The 22,290-nt window shown below is 42.2% G+C and overlaps 1 protein-coding gene across 3 annotated transcripts in view; it reads right to left on the bottom strand.

The window, feature by feature from the left end:
- The window catches only part of kcnh3 (potassium voltage-gated channel, subfamily H (eag-related), member 3), a 664,660-nt gene extending 647,421 nt beyond the window's left edge, over positions 1-17,239 (bottom strand). For 2 of the 3 annotated variants that reach the window (XM_043692967.1, XM_043692968.1), the window contains exon 1: positions 16,768-17,239. In XM_043692967.1, coding sequence (XP_043548902.1) covers positions 16,768-16,843 — 76 coding nt within the window. In that variant the 5' untranslated portion in view covers positions 16,844-17,239. The remainder of the gene's footprint in view (positions 1-16,767) is intronic. The other variant, XM_043692965.1, reaches the window with a different exon arrangement.
- Between the last annotated feature and the right edge of the window lie 5,051 nt (positions 17,240-22,290).

The following is a 22,290-nucleotide window of genomic DNA, read 5'->3' as shown; positions in this document are numbered from 1 at the left end:
ACCCTACATAAGTTTATCAGAGTAATAGAACAGAATGCAGAATATAGTGTTATAGCTACAGAAAAAGATCAACTCTAATATATGAGAGGTCCCTTCATAAATCAGATAGCAGTGGGGAAGAAGCTGTGTTTAAATATATTTGGACATATTTTCAACCTTTTTTATCTCCAGCCCAATTGAAGCAATGGAAGAGGGTATAACAGGGGTGGGAAGGCTCTTTGATTATGTTGGCAGCTTTCCCAAGGCAGTGGGAAATATAGATGGAGTCAATGGAAGGAAGGCTGGTTTTCATGCGTTCACATCTGTGTAAATTCTTGTCATCTTAGGCAGAGCAGTTGCTATACCAAGCTGTGATGCATCAGGATAGGAAAGTAGAGACAGTGCACTCCCTTAACTGTAGCATCAATGTGGATGGACAAAGGTAGATCGTTGGTATTATTTACTCAAAATAATTTAAAGCTCTCAACCATATCCACCTCAGCACCATTGATACAGACATTCCGCTTCCTGAAGTCAATGACCAGCGCCTTCATTTTGCTGACGTTGAGGGTGAGATTGCCTGCTTTATACAAAGCCACTAAGCTGTCTATCTGCTTCCTGTACTTTGTCTTGTGAGATGTAGGATGGGTCTTTTTTTTATTATTCATGAAATCACCAGCTGGCCAGCATTTATTGCCCATCCCTAATTCCTCTTAAGAAGGTGGTAGTGAGCTGCCTTCTTGAGCTGTTGAAACCTGTGTGCTATTCACCTAGAGTGTTGTTAAGGGAGGGTGTTCCAGGATTTTGATCCAGTGACATACTGGAATGATGATATAGTTCCAAGCCTGGACAGTGTGTGGCTTGGAGGGAAAATTGGAAATGGTGGTGTTGCCATGTATAATCATAGTTAGAGAGTCATCCAGCACATAAAAATCTCTTCAGCCCATTGACTCTGTGCAGGCCTATTGACACTAATCTCACTTCCCAGCACTTGGCCCAAACCTGCCTTAACTTCTATGATGTTTCAAGAGTTCATCCCTGTAATTTTTAAAGATTATGAGGTTTCCTATCTCATCTGCCTTCCCAGGCAATGCATTCCAGATTCCCACCACTCTCTAAGAGGAAGAATTCTTACAGAAAAAGAATAAAGGGTGTGAATGATGAACATGGTGGATGGAGTATAAATCAAATAGACTGCTTTGGCCTGATGGTGTCAAGCTTCTTAATTGTTGATGATACTGTATTCATCCAGAAAGGTGGGGAACATCCATCATTAACCTCACATTTGCTTTGCGGAGAAGCTTTGAGGGATCAGGAGGTGAGCTGCAGGATTCCTAGCTTCTCTTGTAGCTACAGTATGTATATGGCTCTCCAAATCTGGTCAATAGCAAACCCCAGAACATTGATATTGAGGGATTCAATGATGAAAAATGCTATTGAACTTTAAAGGCAATGGTTAGATGTTTCCAGTAGGTAATGGTAATTGCTTTGTACTGGTATGGCACAATGTTCCTGGCCACTGAGCAACTCAATTCTGGATCTTTCTAGGTTTTGCTTCACATGGGCATGGACTGCTTTAGTGTCTGATGAGTCATGAATGATGATGAATATTGTGAAATCATGAGTTAATATCCCTGTTTCTGACATAATGATGAAGCAGCTAAAGGTTGAGTTCAGGATCATACCCTGAGAAACTCAGTTGTGTTCTTATGGTGCAGTGGTTGTATTCCTACCTCAGACCCAGGAGGTGCAGGAGGTTCAAGTCCCATCTGCTCCATAGGTGTGTCATAACATCTTTGATTAGCAAAACATCTACCCTGAGAAACTCCTGCAGTGATCTCCTCCAACAACCACAACTATCTTCTTTTATGCAAAATTAACTCAACTATAAACTACAAAATGATGAGCTAAAAGTCATAATCTTATTACTGCAGGTTTGCACAATAATTTGCAATTGCTGCCAAAATGTAGCACTGTTTATATTTATAGTATTTATCATCGGTTCTGCAAGAGTAGAACTGCAACATCAACAGTTCTACTGCCAAAACTAATTATGAATTTTGACTCCTTCAGAAAATAGTGTGCATCTGTTGATTAAGCATGTGATTTATTGTGGGCAAAAATTCTAATTAACTCAGAATTAAATTGTAGTAGGAAATAGATTATATTAATGCAAAGCAGAATGAATAAGTATTAAAAAACAATAATTTGAGAACTACAGAACTATAGAAACTTACACTACAGATGGAGATCATTCAGCTTTTCTTACCTCTACTGGTTAATTAAAAGAATAATTGCACTTAGTTATGCCCAAACCTTCCACCCTTTTGACAGTAACTCTAATTTTCTCATGCTTAATTATCTGTTCAGTCCTTTTTAAAACTACATATGGAATCAGCTTATATCAACTAGCTTGCTACAGATGCTAACACTTCTTTATGTAAAAATATTTCTGATTTCAGGTTCTTGGTCCCTTTGATACAGAGTAAATTTGATCTCTATTTAAACCTCACATCTTCGCAAAATCTCTTGATGAGGACATCTCTTAATTTTCACTGTTCCAAGAAAAAATCATAAGTTTCAAACCTTTCCTCATGAATGAACCCCTCAGCAGTAGTAATGTCATAGAAAACCTCTATTGTGTCCTTTCTAAAGCATTGACATCTTTTCCAAATTGCTCCCAATTATCTACAATGTGGATGAGGTCTAACCAGTGAGTTATAAATCACCATCTCTTTAAAACTTACAGACTCAAAAAAAAGTAAACTTAACAAGTATTTTTAAGCAACAAATGCTGCATCTCAAGGATGAACATCCTCTATTTGGAAGAACATGAAGGGGGAAAATTGGATAAGGCCTGGGTTTTTTTCATCACATTCCCTACATCTGGTTGCATTGAGGTAAACAGAATGCAAGTTTCATACTCTTCAGTTAAATAACTTTGGCTTTTAAGCCAGTGCAACTAATACTGCTGACTGGTTGCATACTCTAGAGTGGGCACAGTGACATGTGTGGCTGGTGTGAAGCACAGCTAGCTTTGAGTGTATAAAAACAGTTTTCTTATTTTAAAGGGGAGCTACACTCATGCAACAAGAATGCCTCTAATATTATCTGGAAGGAAAAACAAAAAGTAAATAGAAACACATGTCAGCAAACAAGCTCCCAGGATTTCAGATGATGGGGTGCTGAAACAATTAGTGATGTAGAACTAGAAGGGAGGAAATCTGCCAAGTCCCAAAGGGACCCAGGAATCCTACAAGGCATACCCTGAGCCAGAGAACCACTTATCACTGTCAAGGAACCAGGAGAACACTGGTTCCTCCTTGGCACTTGGTTTCTGCAGAATTCAGAACTCATTCATTATAGCATTTGAAAATTTTATCTGGGGGTCAAAGTATTTCTTTCCATTGCAGCACAAGCAGAAACTGTCCAATACCTCAATGTTAAAGCGGACACTCAGACTGAAATCATGAGATGCAAGTTTGGATCCATATCAGCTCAGATTGTTGCTATCATGGCTGACACCTGCGCTCAAAGTATATGTAGGTTCCCACAGCAGCAACACAGTTGTAGTCGAACTGATTGCTAGCACATGTTGAGGCACAATCCAGGAATGTGCAAGTGACTCTCTGGAGCACTAACTTTTCAGGTTGGCAGCAGTCCTGCTTCCAGCACTCCCACCTGACCAGTCTGCTTGCTATCACTTTTCAGCCTGCCAGCACAGACTGCTGTTGCATATGCTAAGGTGTTGCAGCCTGTAGCTGGGTTTTCTACTTTCAGGGCTGCCTGAGATTCACCTGCAAAGCCATCTTTAGTGTCCCCTGTGAAATTCAGAAACCTTCTGTCAACTCTACTTCAAGCACTGGGATACCACTGGGTAGCAGTGTAAGACAAAGCCATTCACAAAAATAGTTACTAAAGGAATGCACAAGACTGAATAGTTCAATTTTTAATATATTAGTCAAAGTATTATTGGACAAAGCTCTTATGGAATGATTTTATGTTGGTGGACTTTGCTGTATAAGGTGTTAGGCTTTAAAAGGGATAATGCTGAGGTATTCATGATGTTGTCATGGAGTTGGTTGAGAGAACAGCTCAGAATTTCAATGGAGATAGACTTACCATCTAGGTCTCTCTCCTAGTTTTTGCAACAATGTCTACCAAACCAATGTAACTTCTACATGATTCTGACCATGCAATAAACTAGATCTAGTTTAAACCAAAAGCCTCTTCTCATTAGGCAAGCTAGTGGCTTTCCTCTGCCACACTAGACAAGTCAGTCTGTTTAGATCCCAATCTAAAAGGAGAATGATGGCAGTATATCTGCCTGATGTATCATTTGCCAAACCAATGCTGGTGAGGATACATTCAGCAAAAGGCTTTTTTGGAATTTTGGACATGCCAATGGTGTGTGGTAGATGGATTGAAAGATTGGGAATTGTAGATGTGGGAATGATGTCTCAGGGGAACCAGAATCTGAGTACTGGCCCAGGAATAGTTAGACCAAAGTGAAGGGATCTTTCTCGTGTGCTCCACTTCCTCCTCCTTCCCCTGAGATGGCCTTTGTGCTCCAAATAGCAAGGGATCATGTTATTCAGGTTCTGGCAGAGGTGAGTATTGGAGGGCTCCACGTGGAGAATGCTGATCATTCGTTTTATGATATATCTGATGACTGTTTGGCTGTATTATTGGCATGCTGTTCTCCAATTGTTGAGTGATGGATGGGAGACATTAGCTGAGTATTGAGTGGGCATCCCTTGTCAACCAGCCTTCAGTACTTCATGGATGGATGAAAGATGGCAGTGTACCTGGTTGGCACAGAATGAATGCCAGGACAGCAAATACTCATTAAGTGGAACATCTGAGCATGAGCACAATAATTAATAAAGCTGTACTACTTTTGATTCACCTCCCCTTTCATATATGGTGCCTGTAGATCCATGTGTGTGCAGTCGATGGCATCGTGCAACTTCAAGAACCCTATAAGCTTAGTAAATCCAGACACTCTAACCGCCTGCTGCTCTTTGGACAGTGAGAACATGGTACGTCCCCACACCTTCTATACAGGGCCTCTGTCATCTCCATAATGAAAAAGTGGACAGCAAACACTGAATGTAGATGCCATCTCTCCCATCATTGATGATCTTGATTGCTGCTGACAATATTATTCTCACCCTGCTGTGAGGATCCAAGTATTATTGTCATTGACACAATTCAGTGACCACCTCTTTTCTGAAATGCAAGCAACTCAGATAGAGATTCTGGCTGAGGTGGAGACGGGAGAGATAGTCCCTCGAATTTCTCAGCGGTTAGGGTGTTCTGTGAAGAGCTTGATTTCTCTCTCACATGCCCCTTCTTTACAGTTACAAAATCAACTTTTGCAGTCAAAACATTCACAAATGAATGACAAAAGCAATACTTATAAAATATTTTTCCTGGTCTTAATACTTCTCAAAGTATTTGACGACCAAGAGGTCTAGACATTGTTACAACGTAGTGAAATACAGTGATCAATGTTTGCACAATATGCACCCACAAATAGCAATTAAATAAACAATTAGTTATCAGATTAATGTTGGGCCTGGTTGGGAGGTAAGTGAGCCACATCTCACACTGAATAAAGAGTAGCAATTGCATCTCTTCAATCCTCCCCGACTTCTACTGACTCCTTGGCTTCTGACTTATCAGCTTCAAATTCCTCAATCTCAAATTCTCTCAGATCTTCATTCAAACCACCTCTGTGATTTTGTCCAATTCTAATTTCAGTTTGCGTTCTTCACCTTTCTAAACATCATACTCCCCTCTTCTTTCTCTTCTGTACCATCAGAAATAATGCTTTCAGTTCTCAGATTTCTAACACTAACTTCAAATCCTTCACAGAAACAATCTATTCCACCTTGTTTTTGGTATTTTCCCCAGCTTCTCTCCATTTTTACTTGGTGCCTAAAGCTCCTCCTGAGGTCATACAATCATGTAGCACGGAAACAGACCCTTCAGTCCAACTCATTGGCGCCGATCAAATATCCTAAACTCATCTGGTCCCATTTGCTAGCATTTGGCCCATTTCCCTCTCAATCCTTCATAAACTCATCCAGATGCCTTTTATATGTTGTAATTGTACCAGCCTCCACCATTTCCTCTGGCAGCTCATTCCATATTTCCCCTCTCAGCTCTCTAGTCCTGGACTTACCCATCCTAAGAAATAGATTTTGTCTATTCACCCTATCCATGTCTCATGATTTTGTAAACCTCTATAAGGGTCACCCCTCTTGAGATATTTTGTGATCTGAAGTTTCTGCTATTACTTGCTGGTGCAAATAAAAAGAACTTTAAATAATTAATATCAAAGAATCAATCATTGTACAAATATACTGTCAACACACAAAGAACAACTTGTTTTTGTGCTGCGCATTAACATTACAATGTCCTTCACGTTTCACAGAAATGAAAATAGCTATGCCTGCAAGAAGTGAAAGAAGAGTTAGTGGAAACACAATTTGATGAGGCTTTTGAAGGGGAGAGAGATAGCAGGTTGGAGGGAATTAGTGTCAGGTTGAAGGATAAATTCGATGCAGAGCAGAGCAGTGAGATTAATAGTTCTTGGCATAAAGATCTTTTACCTCAGTGCTTTCCAGTGTATTATAGAAACACTACATATTCTCTTAGAGATAACAAACAGCTTTGCTTTCCCTTCCATCATGTACTGCTACCAGCATATACCACTTCAATCTAAAGCCTTCCCATCCCACGAGCAAACATGTCAGACAGCAATCACTATGCAAATTGATGGCTACTATCAGCTGCCATTGTTTATATTCATTAGATTAGGCTCTGAGTTAAAACAAAACTTCATTAACAATTTCCCTTCTATCATTTTTTAAATACAGTCACTGCACTTGAGGTAAACTAAGGAACTGCATTATGCTACAGTCAGGGATGGTATGTTAGCTCTTGTGAAGAACCGAAAAATGTTAATTCTTTGTTTTACTTATCAATGGGTTACATTGTTAACAGGAACCTTTACTTTGTAATATTCACTGTTAATCAACTTTATTCAGGACATTGGTTCATTCTTGATTTCAATTTTGTCTGAAGTTGGTTATAGTATGAATATCATCCCCCTACAGCACAGCCACAGCCTGACCATTGTATTAGAAAGATAATGTGCCTGCCTATCCCCATTCAATTGGACAGTTTCTGATGGTGCTCACACTAGAGTACGGCAAAGTTATTGCTCTTGCCAGGTAGAATTCACAATCAATCCCAATTCATTATCTATGGTGGGTTCTTGATCCACAAAAGGATAAGAAAGAAATCACTTACCTGATAGCTTGAAAAAAACCATAAAATCTCAAATAGGCAAGAGCAATTAAAGGTTGCATATATGTGGGAAAAAATAGTTACGGTCCATATGAAGACAAAAATAGTTAAAATTAATATTTCAACTGTTCCAAAGGCTGTACAGAGTAAATAAAATTATCAATCAAAAACAATGATAGCAAGAGTATAAATGGAGAGATGGAACATAGACTGTTGATAATTTATGGAATTGCATGGTGTCCATCCACCTCCCCCCTCTGACCACACTGAATAATTTGATGGATCCTGGAAGAGCTATGGCACGGGGTTTGATCAGCAACTTCTCAGATGACATGAAGATCTGTGGTGTGGTAAATAGTGAGGAGGAAAGCCTTAAATCTTGGTGTGCATGCCCAGAGCTCCTTGAAGGCAGGGGACAGGCAGTTAATGTAGTTAAGAAGGCATATGGAATATTTGCCTTTATTAGCCGAGGCACAGAATACACAAGTAGGGAGGTTATGCCTGAGATGTACACGCATTCCATTAGGCCACACGGGAATACTGTGTTGAGTTTTAGTCACCACATTACAAGGAAGATGTGATTGCACAAAAGACTGTGCAGAAGAGTATTACGAGGACGTTGTTTGGGTTGGAGTATTTCAGCTGTGAAAACGGACAAGATAGGTTAGTTTTTTTTACCTTAGTGGAGAGATACCTGCTGGTGGTGGTGGGTGGGTGAGGGGAATGGAGAGAGAACCTGACTGCATGTATAAGATTATGATAGAAAACGAATTAAACTTTTAAACTTTTCCCCTTAATATCTTTTAACCTGGGGGCATAGATTTAAGGTAAGGGGCAGGGAAATTTAGAGTGGATTTAAAAGAGTATTTTTTCCCCACATAGAGGGTGATGGGTATTTGGAACTCACTGTCTGAAAGGGTGGCGGGGGCAGAAACTATCACAGCGTTTAAGATGTGTTGGGGTGAATACCTGAAACCACAAAGCATGCAAATCTATGGACTAGAGTGGGTAAAGTGCTTGATAGATGCAGACACTAAAGGGACTCTTTCTCTGATGTAAAATTCTATTACTCTATGGAAGTGAGTAGAGTTCCTACATTTACTACACTCAGGAACTTGCGCTAGACAAGAACAGTGCAACCTTTTCAGCAAGCGATTGTTGTCAATTTCAGCACATCCCACACAGTACAGCAGCAGATGTAGTAGATGAAGGAAAATCATAAATAAGACTGCCAGGATCAGTTACTAAGCACTACTTTTGTAACTGGTAAGACCCTAAGTGTGCACGACAGAAATGATTGCTAGGCAATCGGCTATCCATTTACTGCTCATCTATATCAAGTACTTCACTACTTTGCAGACTTTGCTAACCAGGCATTCCCAATCCAGCACACAGGCAAGCCATAATTTACAACTGTTAAGTCTTGACACACGCATATTTTCAAAAGACTTCAACAAAATCCAACCGAATAGGTCCATCTATCATTTTACGTACTCTTTCAATTTGTGAAGCCTGATAAGTACATTCTCAATTGTTTGGGCAAAACTGCAGTAACTTGGGATCATCATCATCATCATCTTTAAATACCCCACCAAGTCTCAGAGCAAACTGATAAGCATATAGCAGTGATTTTTCATCATTGCTCATCAATATTTTGGAACTTTCTCAGGCTGTAAGTGCACAATTACTGCTTTAGTTCAAAGAGGAAATGTACCTCCATCTCTATGACCAAACAGGGCTTGCAATAACTACAACCTCCTTCTTCCAAGAAATCCCAGATGGCTTCCTTCTTCCAAGATCACAACTTCCCTTCCCACGTGGTTGACGACACCCTCCAGTGCATCTCCTCCAATTCCCACATCATTGCTCTTGAACCCCTCCCCTCCCAAAGCAACCAGGACTGAACTTCCCTGGTCCTCAGCTTCCACCCCACCAACCTTCACATACATCGCATCATCCTCTACCACTTCCGCCACCTACAAACAGACCCCACCACCAGAGATATATTTCCCTCCCTACCCCTATCAGTGTTCTGGAGAGACTGTTCCCTCCACAACTCACTCGTCAGGAGCATGCCCCCCACAAGCCCACACCCCACTCCTGACACATTTCCCTGTCACCACAGGAAGTGCAAAACCTGCGCCCACACCACTCCCCTCACCTCAGTCCAAGACTCCAAAGGATCCTTTCACATCCAGCAGAAATTTACCTGTACCTCCACCAATGTCATCTACTGTATCGGTTGCACCCGACGGGGAGACAGGACGCCAACTTGCGGATCATTTCAGAGAATGTTTCTGGAACAATCATCCTCTACCACTTCCGCCACCTACAAACAGACCCCACCACCAGAGATATATTTCCCTCCCTACCCCTATCAGTGTTCTGGAGAGACTGTTCCCTCCACAACTCACTCGTCAGGAGCATGCCCCCACAAGCCCACACCCCACTCCTGACACCTTTCCCTGTCACCACAGGAAGTGCAAAATCTGCGCCCACACCGCTCCCCTCACCTCAGTCCAAGACTCCAAAGGATCCTTTCACATCCAGCAGAAATTTACCTGTACCTCCACCAATGTCATCTACTGTATCGGTTGCACCCGACGGGGAGACAGGGCGCCAACTTGCGGATCATTTCAGAGAATGTTTCTGGAACACCCGCACCAACCAACCCCACCTCCCCATGGCTGAATACTTCAACTCCCCCTCTCACTCCCTCAAGGACATGCAGGTCCTGGGCCTCCTCCATTGCCAAACCCTTACCACCCGACGTCTGGAGGAAGAACGCTTCATATTCCACCTTGGGACTCTGCAACCACATGGTATCAATGTGGATTTCAACAGTTTCCTCATTTCCCTTCCCCACCCCAAATATTATACCAGTCCCAAGCCTCCAACTCGGCACTGCCCGTCTGACCTGTCCATCACCTTTCCCATCTTTCCGCTCCACCCTGCTCTCCAACCTATCACCTTCTCCCTCACCTTCATCTACCTATCACATTCTCAGCTACTTTACCCCCAGCCCCACCCCCCATCCTATTTATCTCTCAGCCCCGGCCCACAAGCCTAATTCCTGATGAAGGGCTTATGCCCGAAACGTTGATCCTCCTGCTCCTCAGATGCTGCCTAGCCTGCAGTGCTTTTCCAGCACTATGCTCTTAACAATAACTATAATCTGGCCTGCATCACCATATCTTAGCTTCAAATAGAAAGGCAAGATGTCACTGAATGAAAATGAATGTGCATGAAGTAGAAGAGGATTCTGAACTTATAAGAACCAAATACTACTGATGCTGGAAGGCTGAAATAAAGACAGAAAATGACCAAAATACTCAGCATGTCTGACACCTTTTGTGGAGAGTGGACAAAGTTAAAGTTTAGTGAAGTGGCGAGAAGTTAGAAATTTAATAAGGTACTAAGCAGGTGAAAGGGGAGAGGTGGGGAGAAAGACCCAAAGAAAAGAAGCATGATAGGGTGGAACAGGAGTCAATAAATGACAAAAGGGTTAATGTTGGGACAGAAAAAAGAAGGAACAGAGAAACAAAAGATGAGACTGAACCATGAAATCTGTTAAACTCAGTGTTGAATTTGGAAGGCTGTAAACTCCACACTCAAAGATAAGGTGTTGTTCCTTCAGCTTATGTTGAGTTTGGTTTCATTGGAACACAGGCAGAGGTCTAAACCTGAAAGATCAGCACAAAAGCAAAGTGAAGACTTAAATTAAAATGAAAGACCATGCTTGGGGGCTGCATGAGTATGTTTTGAAAAATGGTCCCAAAATCTGTGGTTGTGTTCCTAATGTAGGGCAGACTGCATTGTGAACAATGAACACAGTATTAAGTAGCCATTGACTTACCAGACCAAAGGGTTGCTCTCTCATCAGAGAGAGACTACTGGTGCTGGTTTAACCTGAGGGTCACTATGTCTCAGGCAAGGGGAGAGGTTGAGAATGAGAGTTTTTCATGGTAACCTCAGCTGGTTCAGGAGTTGAACCCAAACTGTTGGTGCCACCCTGTATCATTTAGCCAGCCATCCACCAAAGTGTACTAGATTGAAAGAAGGGAATGTAAAATGCTGCTTTACTTGAAAGGAGTGTTTCTGAGGTCCTGGACGATGAGGGGAGAAATGTAAAAGGATGGACTTCACACTTTCTACACTTGCATGAAAAAATGCCAGGGGAAGGCTTTGGAGGGAGGTGATTTGAGATGTTTGAGAACTGGACCAGGGACTGGTTCCTTTGGATGCAATAGGAAAAGGGTGAGGAGAAGAGTTTAGTGATGGTTTCAGAAATTACAGACCTTACTTTACCTTTAAGAGAGAGTCACCTTACATATGACAGACGCAAAATGTAGCAACAAGCGCCAAAAAGAAAGTTTAATTCTTGAAATTCACAGCCTCGTTATAATATTTAAATATTAATCTGTTGTTTTAAATTTTACCTGTTTTTGTCTGGGTTTGCTGCCATTTAGAAACACAGCAGCTACATCGAGGCAGGACTTAGGGATGCAGGGCATGAATGTCTTTATACACGTTTCCTGGAACTGGCAGCCTGCCTGAGGGGTCCTCAGGATCAGGCACCAGTCTAGTGACCTTCCCAATGAGGCCTCCAATCCGCTCCCCAAGAACAGAGGCTCCCCTCTCCCTGGGGGTTCATCCCACCTCCCACTCACTATTTGATGGTTAAACCAAACATTTGCCTCCACATTTACAAAACTAACTCTTGCTAGATATTAGCCAACTTCCTGCATCCCAGCACAGGCTACCCAGCCCAATGGCACTTATTGAGGCTGTCATCAGGGCTCCAATGGATCAGAGTCACAAAGCACAAATGTTTTTGATTCATTCTCAAGTACAATCTTAATAAGTCCTTATCACTCCATGGGTTGTGTGAAAGAATCATGACTTCCAAATTCTTTGGGATTTTCTGACCTAATGTCACTGCTGGGTCAGGTAAGCAAATTCAATGCCAAGGTGTGGGCGAAAAGATTGAACTGTGAAAGAGAGCGATATAAAAGAAAGAAATCTACAGAAAAATTTAAGAATTGAGATTATTCTCTTGAAATATTTTCAAAGCAAATATTTGAAAGCAAATCACAGAAAGTCAAGCCCTGAGGACCTAGATGCAGTAAAACATGTTGCTAAATAACCTCACACGTTCATATAAGTGGTCAACAAATGCATCCTCACACACCATGTTCTCTCTACCAACTACATCTGTAGTATCAGGCACTGCTCACATTGCCACATCCCCATCACTTAGCTATCAACAATATCTACCAATTAAATTTCATACCTGACTTTCATATGCCTTCATTCTTACATAGTATTTTTACACTTAGCATTATGGCAATGCTCACACTACACATCTCACAGATTACAAACCCTGATATCTATTCTACATGACAGTCATATCACCAAACAGATCATACAACACATGTTGACACACCATCCAGTTCATTTGCACCACAAGGTGGTACACAAATGGAGACAGCAACAATAAACCAGGGATGGCAAGGTGGCTCAGTGGTTAGCACTGCTGCCTCACAGCGCCAGGGACCCGGGTTCGATTCTAGCCTCAGGCAACCATCTGCATGGAGTTTGCAGATTTTCCCCATGTCTGTGTGGGTATTCTCTGGGTGCTCTGGTTTCCTCCCACAGATGTGCAGATCAGGTGAACTGGCCATGCTAAATTGCCCATAAGGTTAGGTGCATTAGTCAGATGGAAGTGGGTCTGGGTGAGTTACTCTTCGGAGGTCAGTATGGACTTTTTGGGCCAAAGGGCCTGTTTCCACACCATAAGAAATCTAATCTAAAAAATTAGAGGCAGGCACTCATAGTTCCTAACTCCCAAAGAGGAAATAGTGCTGACCATTAACGGGATGCTCACTGCTGAGACCATAACCAGTGGTCAGGTTAAACATTATAGTGATAGCTAATCATCCTTCTCGTCTCCAACTTTCACTTTATACTACACTCTATTCTAATTTACCAGTCATAGGTAGTGTAAGAAAGCATCTGTTACTTTCCTAACTTCTTGCAACAGACTCTTAACCTTAGCTTTTTAAGTGTCATATATTCAAGAGGTACAACCCGGTCAGGTACGAAAGGAGAAGTAAAGCAGTGTTGATGACATGGTCTGTCAAACGATTGCACACTTGCACCTATCAGCTCAAATACTGACATTTTGTGTACCTTTGAGAACAAAACTGAAGGGTGATCTGCATGTGGTGGGATATACGGCACAAGTAATGTGCAGAAAAGCTCTTGTGGTTTAACAATAGTGTCTCAACCTCTTGGCCAGGGAGCCCGCATTCAAGCCCCACCTGCTCCAGAGGTTTGCAATAACATGTCAGAACAGGTTGATAAGAAAAATACCCACGAGTAATATGCAGTCACAGCAAGGACTAAGTACAGATGCCAGATTACCAAAAGGCACAGCTTCAGCTACACAGTCCTCAGTTGAGGATATTGATGTGTAAGCTGACAGAAGAATGCTAATGGGTATGCACACTGAGATGTTCAATACATTGGGAAGCATTCCAGAAAACTTGTAATCAATCTCATAAAAGCATTGACTCTAGTACCAGCTTGGTATAAAGTTTGTTCAGAAGTAGTAGTCCAACACTTCCAGAATGCAAGTGGTTTCCAATTCCATTGGTACATTGATGAAACCTCCAAAAGCCAGTGCCATAGTTTCCCTTGCAGTGCAAGTAGCAGGCATACAATATGTGGGTGCTGCAGTAGAATCTGAGACTACAATCATATAAGCTTAGTCCCCAGCCTCAGATTGTTGCCATTATGGTTGAGGATCATCTGCTAAATGGCTCACGTGGTGTTGCATCAAGCCAGCAATCTGGTCTCTCCTAGATAACTATGACTACTGAGGGCTGGCAGTGACTCCATAGAATATGAATCCATTGTCTTCTTTCAGTTTTTCAGTCATATTATCAGCCCTTGTTACACAGCAACTAATTTTATTTTGCCTTGGTAGCTGGAATGTAACTGGTACCACAGAATGCCACTGTGTGACACCTTGCTGAATACTAACAATTGACCTTGTGATTTGCCACACACTAACTGGACATTGAGAAAATTCATTTTGTCTCTGGTAAAGGGTGGAGTTGACATAAAGCACTCATAAAATGATAAATAGTCAGCGCCATGGGAAAGCCTGTATGCCAATTGAAGAGCTCTGTGTGCTCCACCTGCTTTTCTCTATTTAGACAAATCTATTGTCGTTAGTTGTCGTAAGAAAGGGAATCAATCACCTGCCTTCCACAGCAATCAACAGCAAACTCTGAAAAGTTACAATACCTCCAAATTAATTTTAAAAAATAACAAAACAAAATCATTGACATGGTCACCTTCATAGACACTGGCAATGCAGTCCTTGTCTTGTTCTGAAGATGCAATTGTGGCTGCAGGAAGTGGCAAATTCCAGAGAGGACATTCTTGTTGACACACAGATGTCTCACAGATTGTTCCACACTGGGACACAGATTGGAGAACTGTTGCCTGAACACCTTGTGTGCTTTTGACCTCCACCTAAAGCTTTCTTCCCTCTTCTAACAACCTGTATTGCACTTCACAGTCTCTGTTTATATCCCAACATTATGCTGTATTTGAATAAGGGTTCCTACTAGTCTCTAAAGGTAATTGGTTTGTACATAAGTCTTGAAGACTCTTTTAGCTGTTATTGAACTAATTCATGTAGACTTTTGTAATTTAAACAACTGTAGGAAGTGCTAAATACTTGGGGAATCATAGCAGCAGAAAAAAACACTTAATGGAGGTGGGGGTAATTCTTCAAACTGCTGAATGTATATTCAACAGTGTGAGTTTACAAGAGGCTGATAGCTGGAGTGCTCAGATCCAAAATTGCACTGCTTGTACTAAATCAGCATTGCACAATAGACAGTGCCATGATCCGTCTGTGCTGTATGCTTCGAATGGGGTGTCCATTGAAATGTGCTCTCACTAATAAAGTGCAATTGAACCTCAAGTGTATGCACACCCACTGCTGATGTCAATTTGGTAGTACAAGGACACTTGTCCCATCCAAACAATGGGTGCTAATGTGCACAAAGTGTCTTTCTCTCCCACTCCAGCCATCTACTGCTGATCACAAATGGTGTTACTTTGCAGTTGTTAACTTTTAGTATGTCAGCTTTCCCTACATAAAGTATCTATCATTCAATGGCTGTAGTGGACAATAAATAGTCATTATTTTTCTAACCCATTTGCTTTTTTTGAATTATGTCAGGTCTGAGTTGTCTCCCTGACAAAGTGGACCTAAAGACTTTCTGCAAGTTAAAAAAAAAAGGTATTTCATAGTCACAAGTACTCTGGCTCGTGAATGAATTAGACATCAGGAAGGATGAAAGAACTATGCCAAACAGCGAGTGATTTCTAAATCTTTCATTAAATTATGACTCTTTCGAGTCTGGATCATTTAACATACACAACTATTCAAACCTATCCGAAGCTCATGTTCTGCTCTCTGGTGGTTGTAATCTCAGAGCACTCATGTTCATGTGTTTTTTTGAGTACCATTTACATTGAATAATCTGAAAGGGAGACATACACTCTTCATCAAAAGAGAATTTGAATAATCAGACAATTGTTTGGTGTTTTTCTTTTAACCAGGAAATCATAATCCGGAAACCGATTTTTTTTTTTAAAGAAACTATTTGAGCGTATCTAGTTCCTTTATTGACCGTGGGCGGGCGAAAGGACTAACGTTCACCAGGAACTCTGCTATGTTTCATTTCTGGTCAGGTTCCTGGCTGTTTGTTTCGGCGCCTCCATTGTCTCTGACCATGGTGCTGAAACAAGGAAACCAGCTGCAGCGCTCCCAAAGGGAAATGGGACAGTGGGAATTGTAGCTGTTACATTATTAAGCGATTTGAAAAGAGAGGAATGGGCTGGGTGATTTCTAAAGGGGCTCAGTGTTCAGCCAAGCAATTTATTTTGGGCTGTCTGAGGGAATCGTGCTAGGTCGTACTGAGAACTCCAGTGTCCAAATACTGCCTTAATGTAACGGGTCGTTTTACAGCACTATGCATGTCATATCACAGCTGGTCAATAATCACTAACAAGAAGCCGTTCCAACACGCTTTCCCTTTTAGTAGAGGCGCTGGATCAGACTGAACATTGTAATTAAAATAGCAGACACCCCCTGTGTCCTTCGGCTGCACAGAGGTCTATATTCAGCTTACGATTTCACTAAGTTGGAGTGAAAGTGTGTTCTTACAATGAGAATACTGTCTGTGAGTGTGTTCCATCAGCCCTTATCAAAGTCACGGCACAGGCTGGCAAAGTTTCGCTTTTGGTATAAAGATTAAAAAAAAAGTCCTCGGATTAAATAATAATCTTCCCGAACTGACACAGGAAACATCCCTTCCTTCCTCCCATACCTAAACTCACCCGGTTTCTAAGCAAAGACATGCATCGATGTAGTTCACTTACGAGTTCCGTCGAATCGTGTTGCTATTGTATCCAGAAAGGTGTTCTGCGGCGCAAGCAACCCTTTCATGACAGGCATCTTTTCGTGTACTGACAATAACAGCCGTAGCCATTAAAAAGGATTAAACAATAGGAGAGGATATGAGTGTAAGTACATTGACTCAGATCTCAAGGAGTCAGCCCCAGGCACCCGAGCACTTGTGTTGACTTGCGCGCTTTGGCCAAGCTGAAGCGATCATTGCTTCTTCAGTCCAACCTGCCCTCTAAAGCCGAAAAGTTGATCCCAAGTTAAGCCAGCGACATACTCGAGCTGATGCTGATTGAGCCAAGGATTCGGGAAGGGTTGGGTGTGGGGCGGGTGATGTTCCAGCGTGTGCCTTCTTTCTCTTCGGAGAGCCTAGGCAGTGCGAAAGCGCTTCCACCGCGCCCGCTTTGTCCAAGCAGACGCCGTGTCACATGAGTAGCAGGGTTCAGGATGATGGGGAGGATCTTCAGAGTGGCAGCCGTTCCCAGGTAACATCAAATTGGCTGGATTGTGTGCATGTTTTAACACTGGAAGCCAATGAAAGACGTACCTCACATGAATGTATTAATATCAGAGAGAAGAGTCTGATTTACATTCTGCTAATTATATCCCTTCCCACACTTTTTTCTCTATTACTTCATTCTCACGGGGCGACTGTGGGAGCGTTTTAACACAGTTGCTAAATTAGTCGGGAGACGGATAATCGTCAATTAGTAATGAGTATTATTCAGAAAAACCTATTTCATTTGAAGATGACTTCACGTTAATACAGTCTTAATATCTATAATATTATCAGTTTCAGAAGTTAAGCTCCTGTCTGTTAACTCACTTCAGTTTTCACATGTAGTCTTTACTAAAAGAATGGGAAATAAAAGGTTGCTCATAGTTTCTTAATTAGACGCTTACTCAGAAGCAACATCTTTTTTTAAGGATGTTGAGGCTTCATCCTGGCGAATTTACGTTAGGGAATCCTACATCCATCCTGAAGAAGGGCTTATGCCCGAAACGTCGATTCTCCTGTTCCTTGGATGCTGCCTGACCCGCTTTTCCAGCAACACATTTTCAGCTCTGATCGCCAGCATCTGCAGCCCTCACTTTCTCCTCCTACACCCATCATGACTGTGCGATGAAGGATTAGCAAAATATTGAGTTATTGACTGCATCTCTGTTCAGAGTGCGGTGCTGGAAAAGCACAGCAGGTCAGGCAGCATCCGAGGAGCAGGAGAATCGGCGTTCTGATACAGGCCTCAGTACCTGCCTACGGAACCGTCTGATAGCCCACATTCCTGACGAAGGGCTCCGGCTCGAAACGTCGACTCTCCCGCTCCTTGGGTGCTGCCTGACCTGCTGTGCTTTTCCAGCAACACATTCTCGACTCTGACCTCCAGCATTTGTAGACCTCCAGCATTTGTACCTCTGTTCAAACTGACTTATTTCATAAGTGTATTCCGGTAAAAGCAGGAAATTCTGCAATTCCACCATTAGCCTCAGTTCTCTTGGTACCCATGATCGTTAATGGCGTATCAAACAAGTTGGAAATAACTTTCCTGACGCCATTTCTTGTGACGCCACCAACATTTGTAGGAATGAATAATGCAACTGACTCTGAAAAATTCGGAAACTAGGTCAAGTTGGACACTTTTTTTATTAATGCTTGAAACACATTTACATGATTGCGTTATTCTTATGTTGTTGGTTACACGTCATCATACACACAGAGATAACTAGTGTTAGGAAAGGAAACAGCCAAAATATAGAGCTATACCTTCTAATACTTCAACCCAGGTACAACACATAACACATTCTTAGTATGAACAAAGGAATATTGGATATGGATATAGTCTCTGGTATTATCATCACTGGGGAAATCGCCTCATGTTTTATTAGGGCCTGAGTCAACCCATTATCAGTAACATAGGACGCCCACTAACTCTCTTGGGGGTTTAACTGTGGGTAGTTAGGGCCTAAAGCAGTACATGTTTTGACGTGAACGGCGTGTCTTTGTGCTCTTGACTGCGCTCTCATCTCTGCCAACGCTCCGAGAGTATTCCCCGCCTGCTCTACCATGGGCACTGATTGCGGACTGGGATTATTCTCCTGCTGAGGTCATTTTTGATCTCTGAATTCCATAACATTGTGATCAACAACACATCATTCAAAACCAACCCGCGTTCAAATACAGAATAACTCGTTTTACAGTGGACCAAAAGAGTTATTCAGTCGATTGGTACCGAACCGTGAACTGTGTGAACAAGTGACTTAGTGAAGTAAAACTATTTCATTCAATAGCGCACTGTAGTTCATTACACAGATAGGTCCATGTTTCACACTCTCATCATTTGAGATAATAGGGAAGCCATTATTCAGAAAACGTTTCTATTTGAGGCCCTGATGACCGGATTAAAAATGTTAAAAGTCTCCAATGACACAAAGTTTAAGAATCGAACGGTCTCCCTTGGCGCTATTAAATTTTATTTCTGACGTTCAATCAGATTCATGATTTTTGGCTTGATTGTGTAAAAGAGAATAACCATCATGTCAACTCCGTCCAAAATGTGACACATGACTGGCCACTCCTCTCAGCTATAGTTTGTGGGCCCTTGATGGAAGTAGTTGGATGTGGCATATCCACAAGTAATTCACTGGATGTTAGCTGCTCAGGGGTACGATCTTAAATAAAACAATATATGTTTTTATTATCTTTAATTACGTTTTCTCCATTTTGTAAAAAAAGTTTCAATGAATCAATTACCTTATCGAGAAGTTTCTTCACCGTTTTGTACAAGTATAATGATCTTCCACCTCTAACATTGCTCCTTCGTCATTTGTATTATCCATGTTTTCTAGCCCAACATTAAACTAGCTTTCCGACTTCTATCTTGTCCTTTTATATCTGTCACTTTAGGGGCACTAACTAGATCCATGCATTCTGAGATGATTCCCCACTGACCCACACACACCTATTCCACTGACAGTAGATTATTACGAGGACTGGGTTTGGCCAGTCGCCTATATTTCTCCACCGAAACATACACAATATTAGGCTCCAGGGTTCCAAGATACATTTACCTCTTATTTTAGGAATCAACCTGTTCAGAGATGTTATTACACACCTCTGGAGCAGGTGGGGCTTAAACTCGGACCGGAATACCACTCACCACAAGAACGCTAAAGCCGATTTATTGGTTGTGTTCTATTGCATTTGTATCCCAGATTCTGACTGAATGGGAACACAGACGGCCTGTCTCTCCAGGAATATGATACATTGTCCTGTGCATTCCTTGCCTCCGAGGTGACAAGCGAATGCCACACACATGTGGAAACATGACCTGCACGCCTCCTGAGAACATCTGAAGACCCAAGAGTTGAACCTGTACTGACGTCCGAACTAGAATCAGAACGCGTTTGCACTAATTGAAAATATGAGAAAGATTGCGTGCAAAAGGACACACACCAGAGCTCGAAAGTGGCAAGCATACTCCTCTGCCTAGATAGCTCTGTGTCCTAGGTCATCGCGTCACAAATCTCTGCCAATGACAATCTCTGGCCAATTTTTTTTTAAATAAAGGTGCGCTCTCTCTTTCTCTCTCGCTATTTATATAAAAACACACACGTTACTCCCGGCCTTATGTTGCATATGAATTAAGAAGGTAAGATAAAAAGGAATCTGATTAAACTTCCAGCATGTTTCCACTGGCTGGAGAGATCAGAACTTGGGTGGAGAGAGGCTGGTATGGAATACGGTATGAGCAGCGAGCTGTTTCGACGTTATTACTACATTAATCATTTCTCCTCAGTATTTGTCCTGGAAACCTTGGGTAGAAGCCGAGATTAATATTTTACCGCCACGCTGTACATTTTCAAGTTCAATAACCAAGCAAATTGTGTGTTTTAAACATGTTTATTCTGGTCTTCTGTCTTATTCCTACCATCATGTACGAAACGAACCAGGGAGAAGGATTGCCTACTGCTTCGTTTGGCACCCAGCCCGATCCTACTGACTACACCAGCACCCAATGAATACAAATACATCATCTCTGCCCTGACGGAGGAGCTGGACTTTCCAGCTCAGCTTTAAGCCATTACTGCATTGTTGGTATCATTCACATCTTGTTAGACATTAATCAATCCACATCCTGCGCCGACCTCCCCCTGACTGGGTTCTGAATTTCTGTTAATGACCATGGTTTTCAACTTTTGTAGTTTGCGTTTGCTACTTAGTAAACGGATCATTAAAAATACCTGTGCAATAAAGCCATGCAATTATATAAATTACACACACACACGCATGCACATAATGCTGACTGATTACAGTTTGGAATTCAATAGAAGCCGGAGTTGGAAGGAGGGTCAGAAATGCACTCAGTCTCTTCCATCTCGCCGAATTCTCTGAAGCTGCCTTGGGAGGAGTTGCAATGCATTCAAGATCCCAGAACAAAGACCAAGAGGGGGCATTCCCCGAAGCACTGCTCTGCTCACAGTTTTATAGTTGAAGCCCCCCCCCCCCCCCCCACCAGGCGCGCACGACCGTCTCTTGCCGAGTAGAAGGCGCAGATACGAGCCTTGAAATTCGAAGTAAAATCGAGAAATATTAAAAGGCATTTAATGAAAAGGCAGCAGCGCCCCCTGCACAGAAACATACTCCATCACAGCAGCAACGCCACAAAGCCTTCACCAGAGAGACATCAAACCAGCCCACCACCCCGAACTGGCTTCACCGAGGTTACCGAGTTACCAAGGTTCAGCACGATTCCAGGACAGCCGGTCATGGAGCAACATCTTCTTGTTGTCTCCAGCTGTTGCGACATTTTAGGGGTGAGCAGCTCACTACCCCCACCCCCTTTATTTTCCTTTGGTTTAAACCATGCAAAGTTAAATCATTTAGGATTCTACTCGGCGCCAACTTCCTGGGCTCACACTGCAATTATAATTGCATATTGTGCCATTCATTGACACAAAAGGCAAGTATTCAAACTGTTAGATATTTCCCACAGGTATGATTTTATATATTCCAGTATTTACTCACACACACACACACCATGCAGTTCATAGAGTCATAGAGATGTACAGCATGGAAACAGACTCTTCGGTCCAACCTGTCCATGCCGACCAGATATCCCAACCCAATCTAGTCCCATCTGCCAGCACCCGGCCCATATCCCTCCAAACCCTTCCTATTCATATACCCATCCAAATGCCTCTTAAATGTTGCAATTGTACCAGCCTCCACCACTTCCTCTGGCAGTTCATTCCATACACGTACTACTCTCTGTGAAAAAGTTACCCCTTAGGTCTCTTTTATATCTTTCCCCTCTCACCCTAAACCTATGCCCTAAACCTAAACCTAGTTCTGGACTCCCCAACCCCAGGGAAAAGACTTGGCCTGTTTATCCTATCCATGCCCCTCATAAATTATAAACCTCTATAAGGTCATCCCTCACCTCCAATGCTCCAGGGAAAACAGCCCCAGCCTGTTGAGCCTCTTCCTGTAGCTCAAACCC

The sequence above is a fragment of the Chiloscyllium plagiosum genome, chromosome 7 (genome assembly GCF_004010195.1).
Source record: "Chiloscyllium plagiosum isolate BGI_BamShark_2017 chromosome 7, ASM401019v2, whole genome shotgun sequence".
In the NCBI taxonomy this organism is placed as follows: domain Eukaryota; kingdom Metazoa; phylum Chordata; class Chondrichthyes; order Orectolobiformes; family Hemiscylliidae; genus Chiloscyllium; species Chiloscyllium plagiosum.
This window is presented reverse-complemented; position numbering and strand designations above follow the sequence as displayed.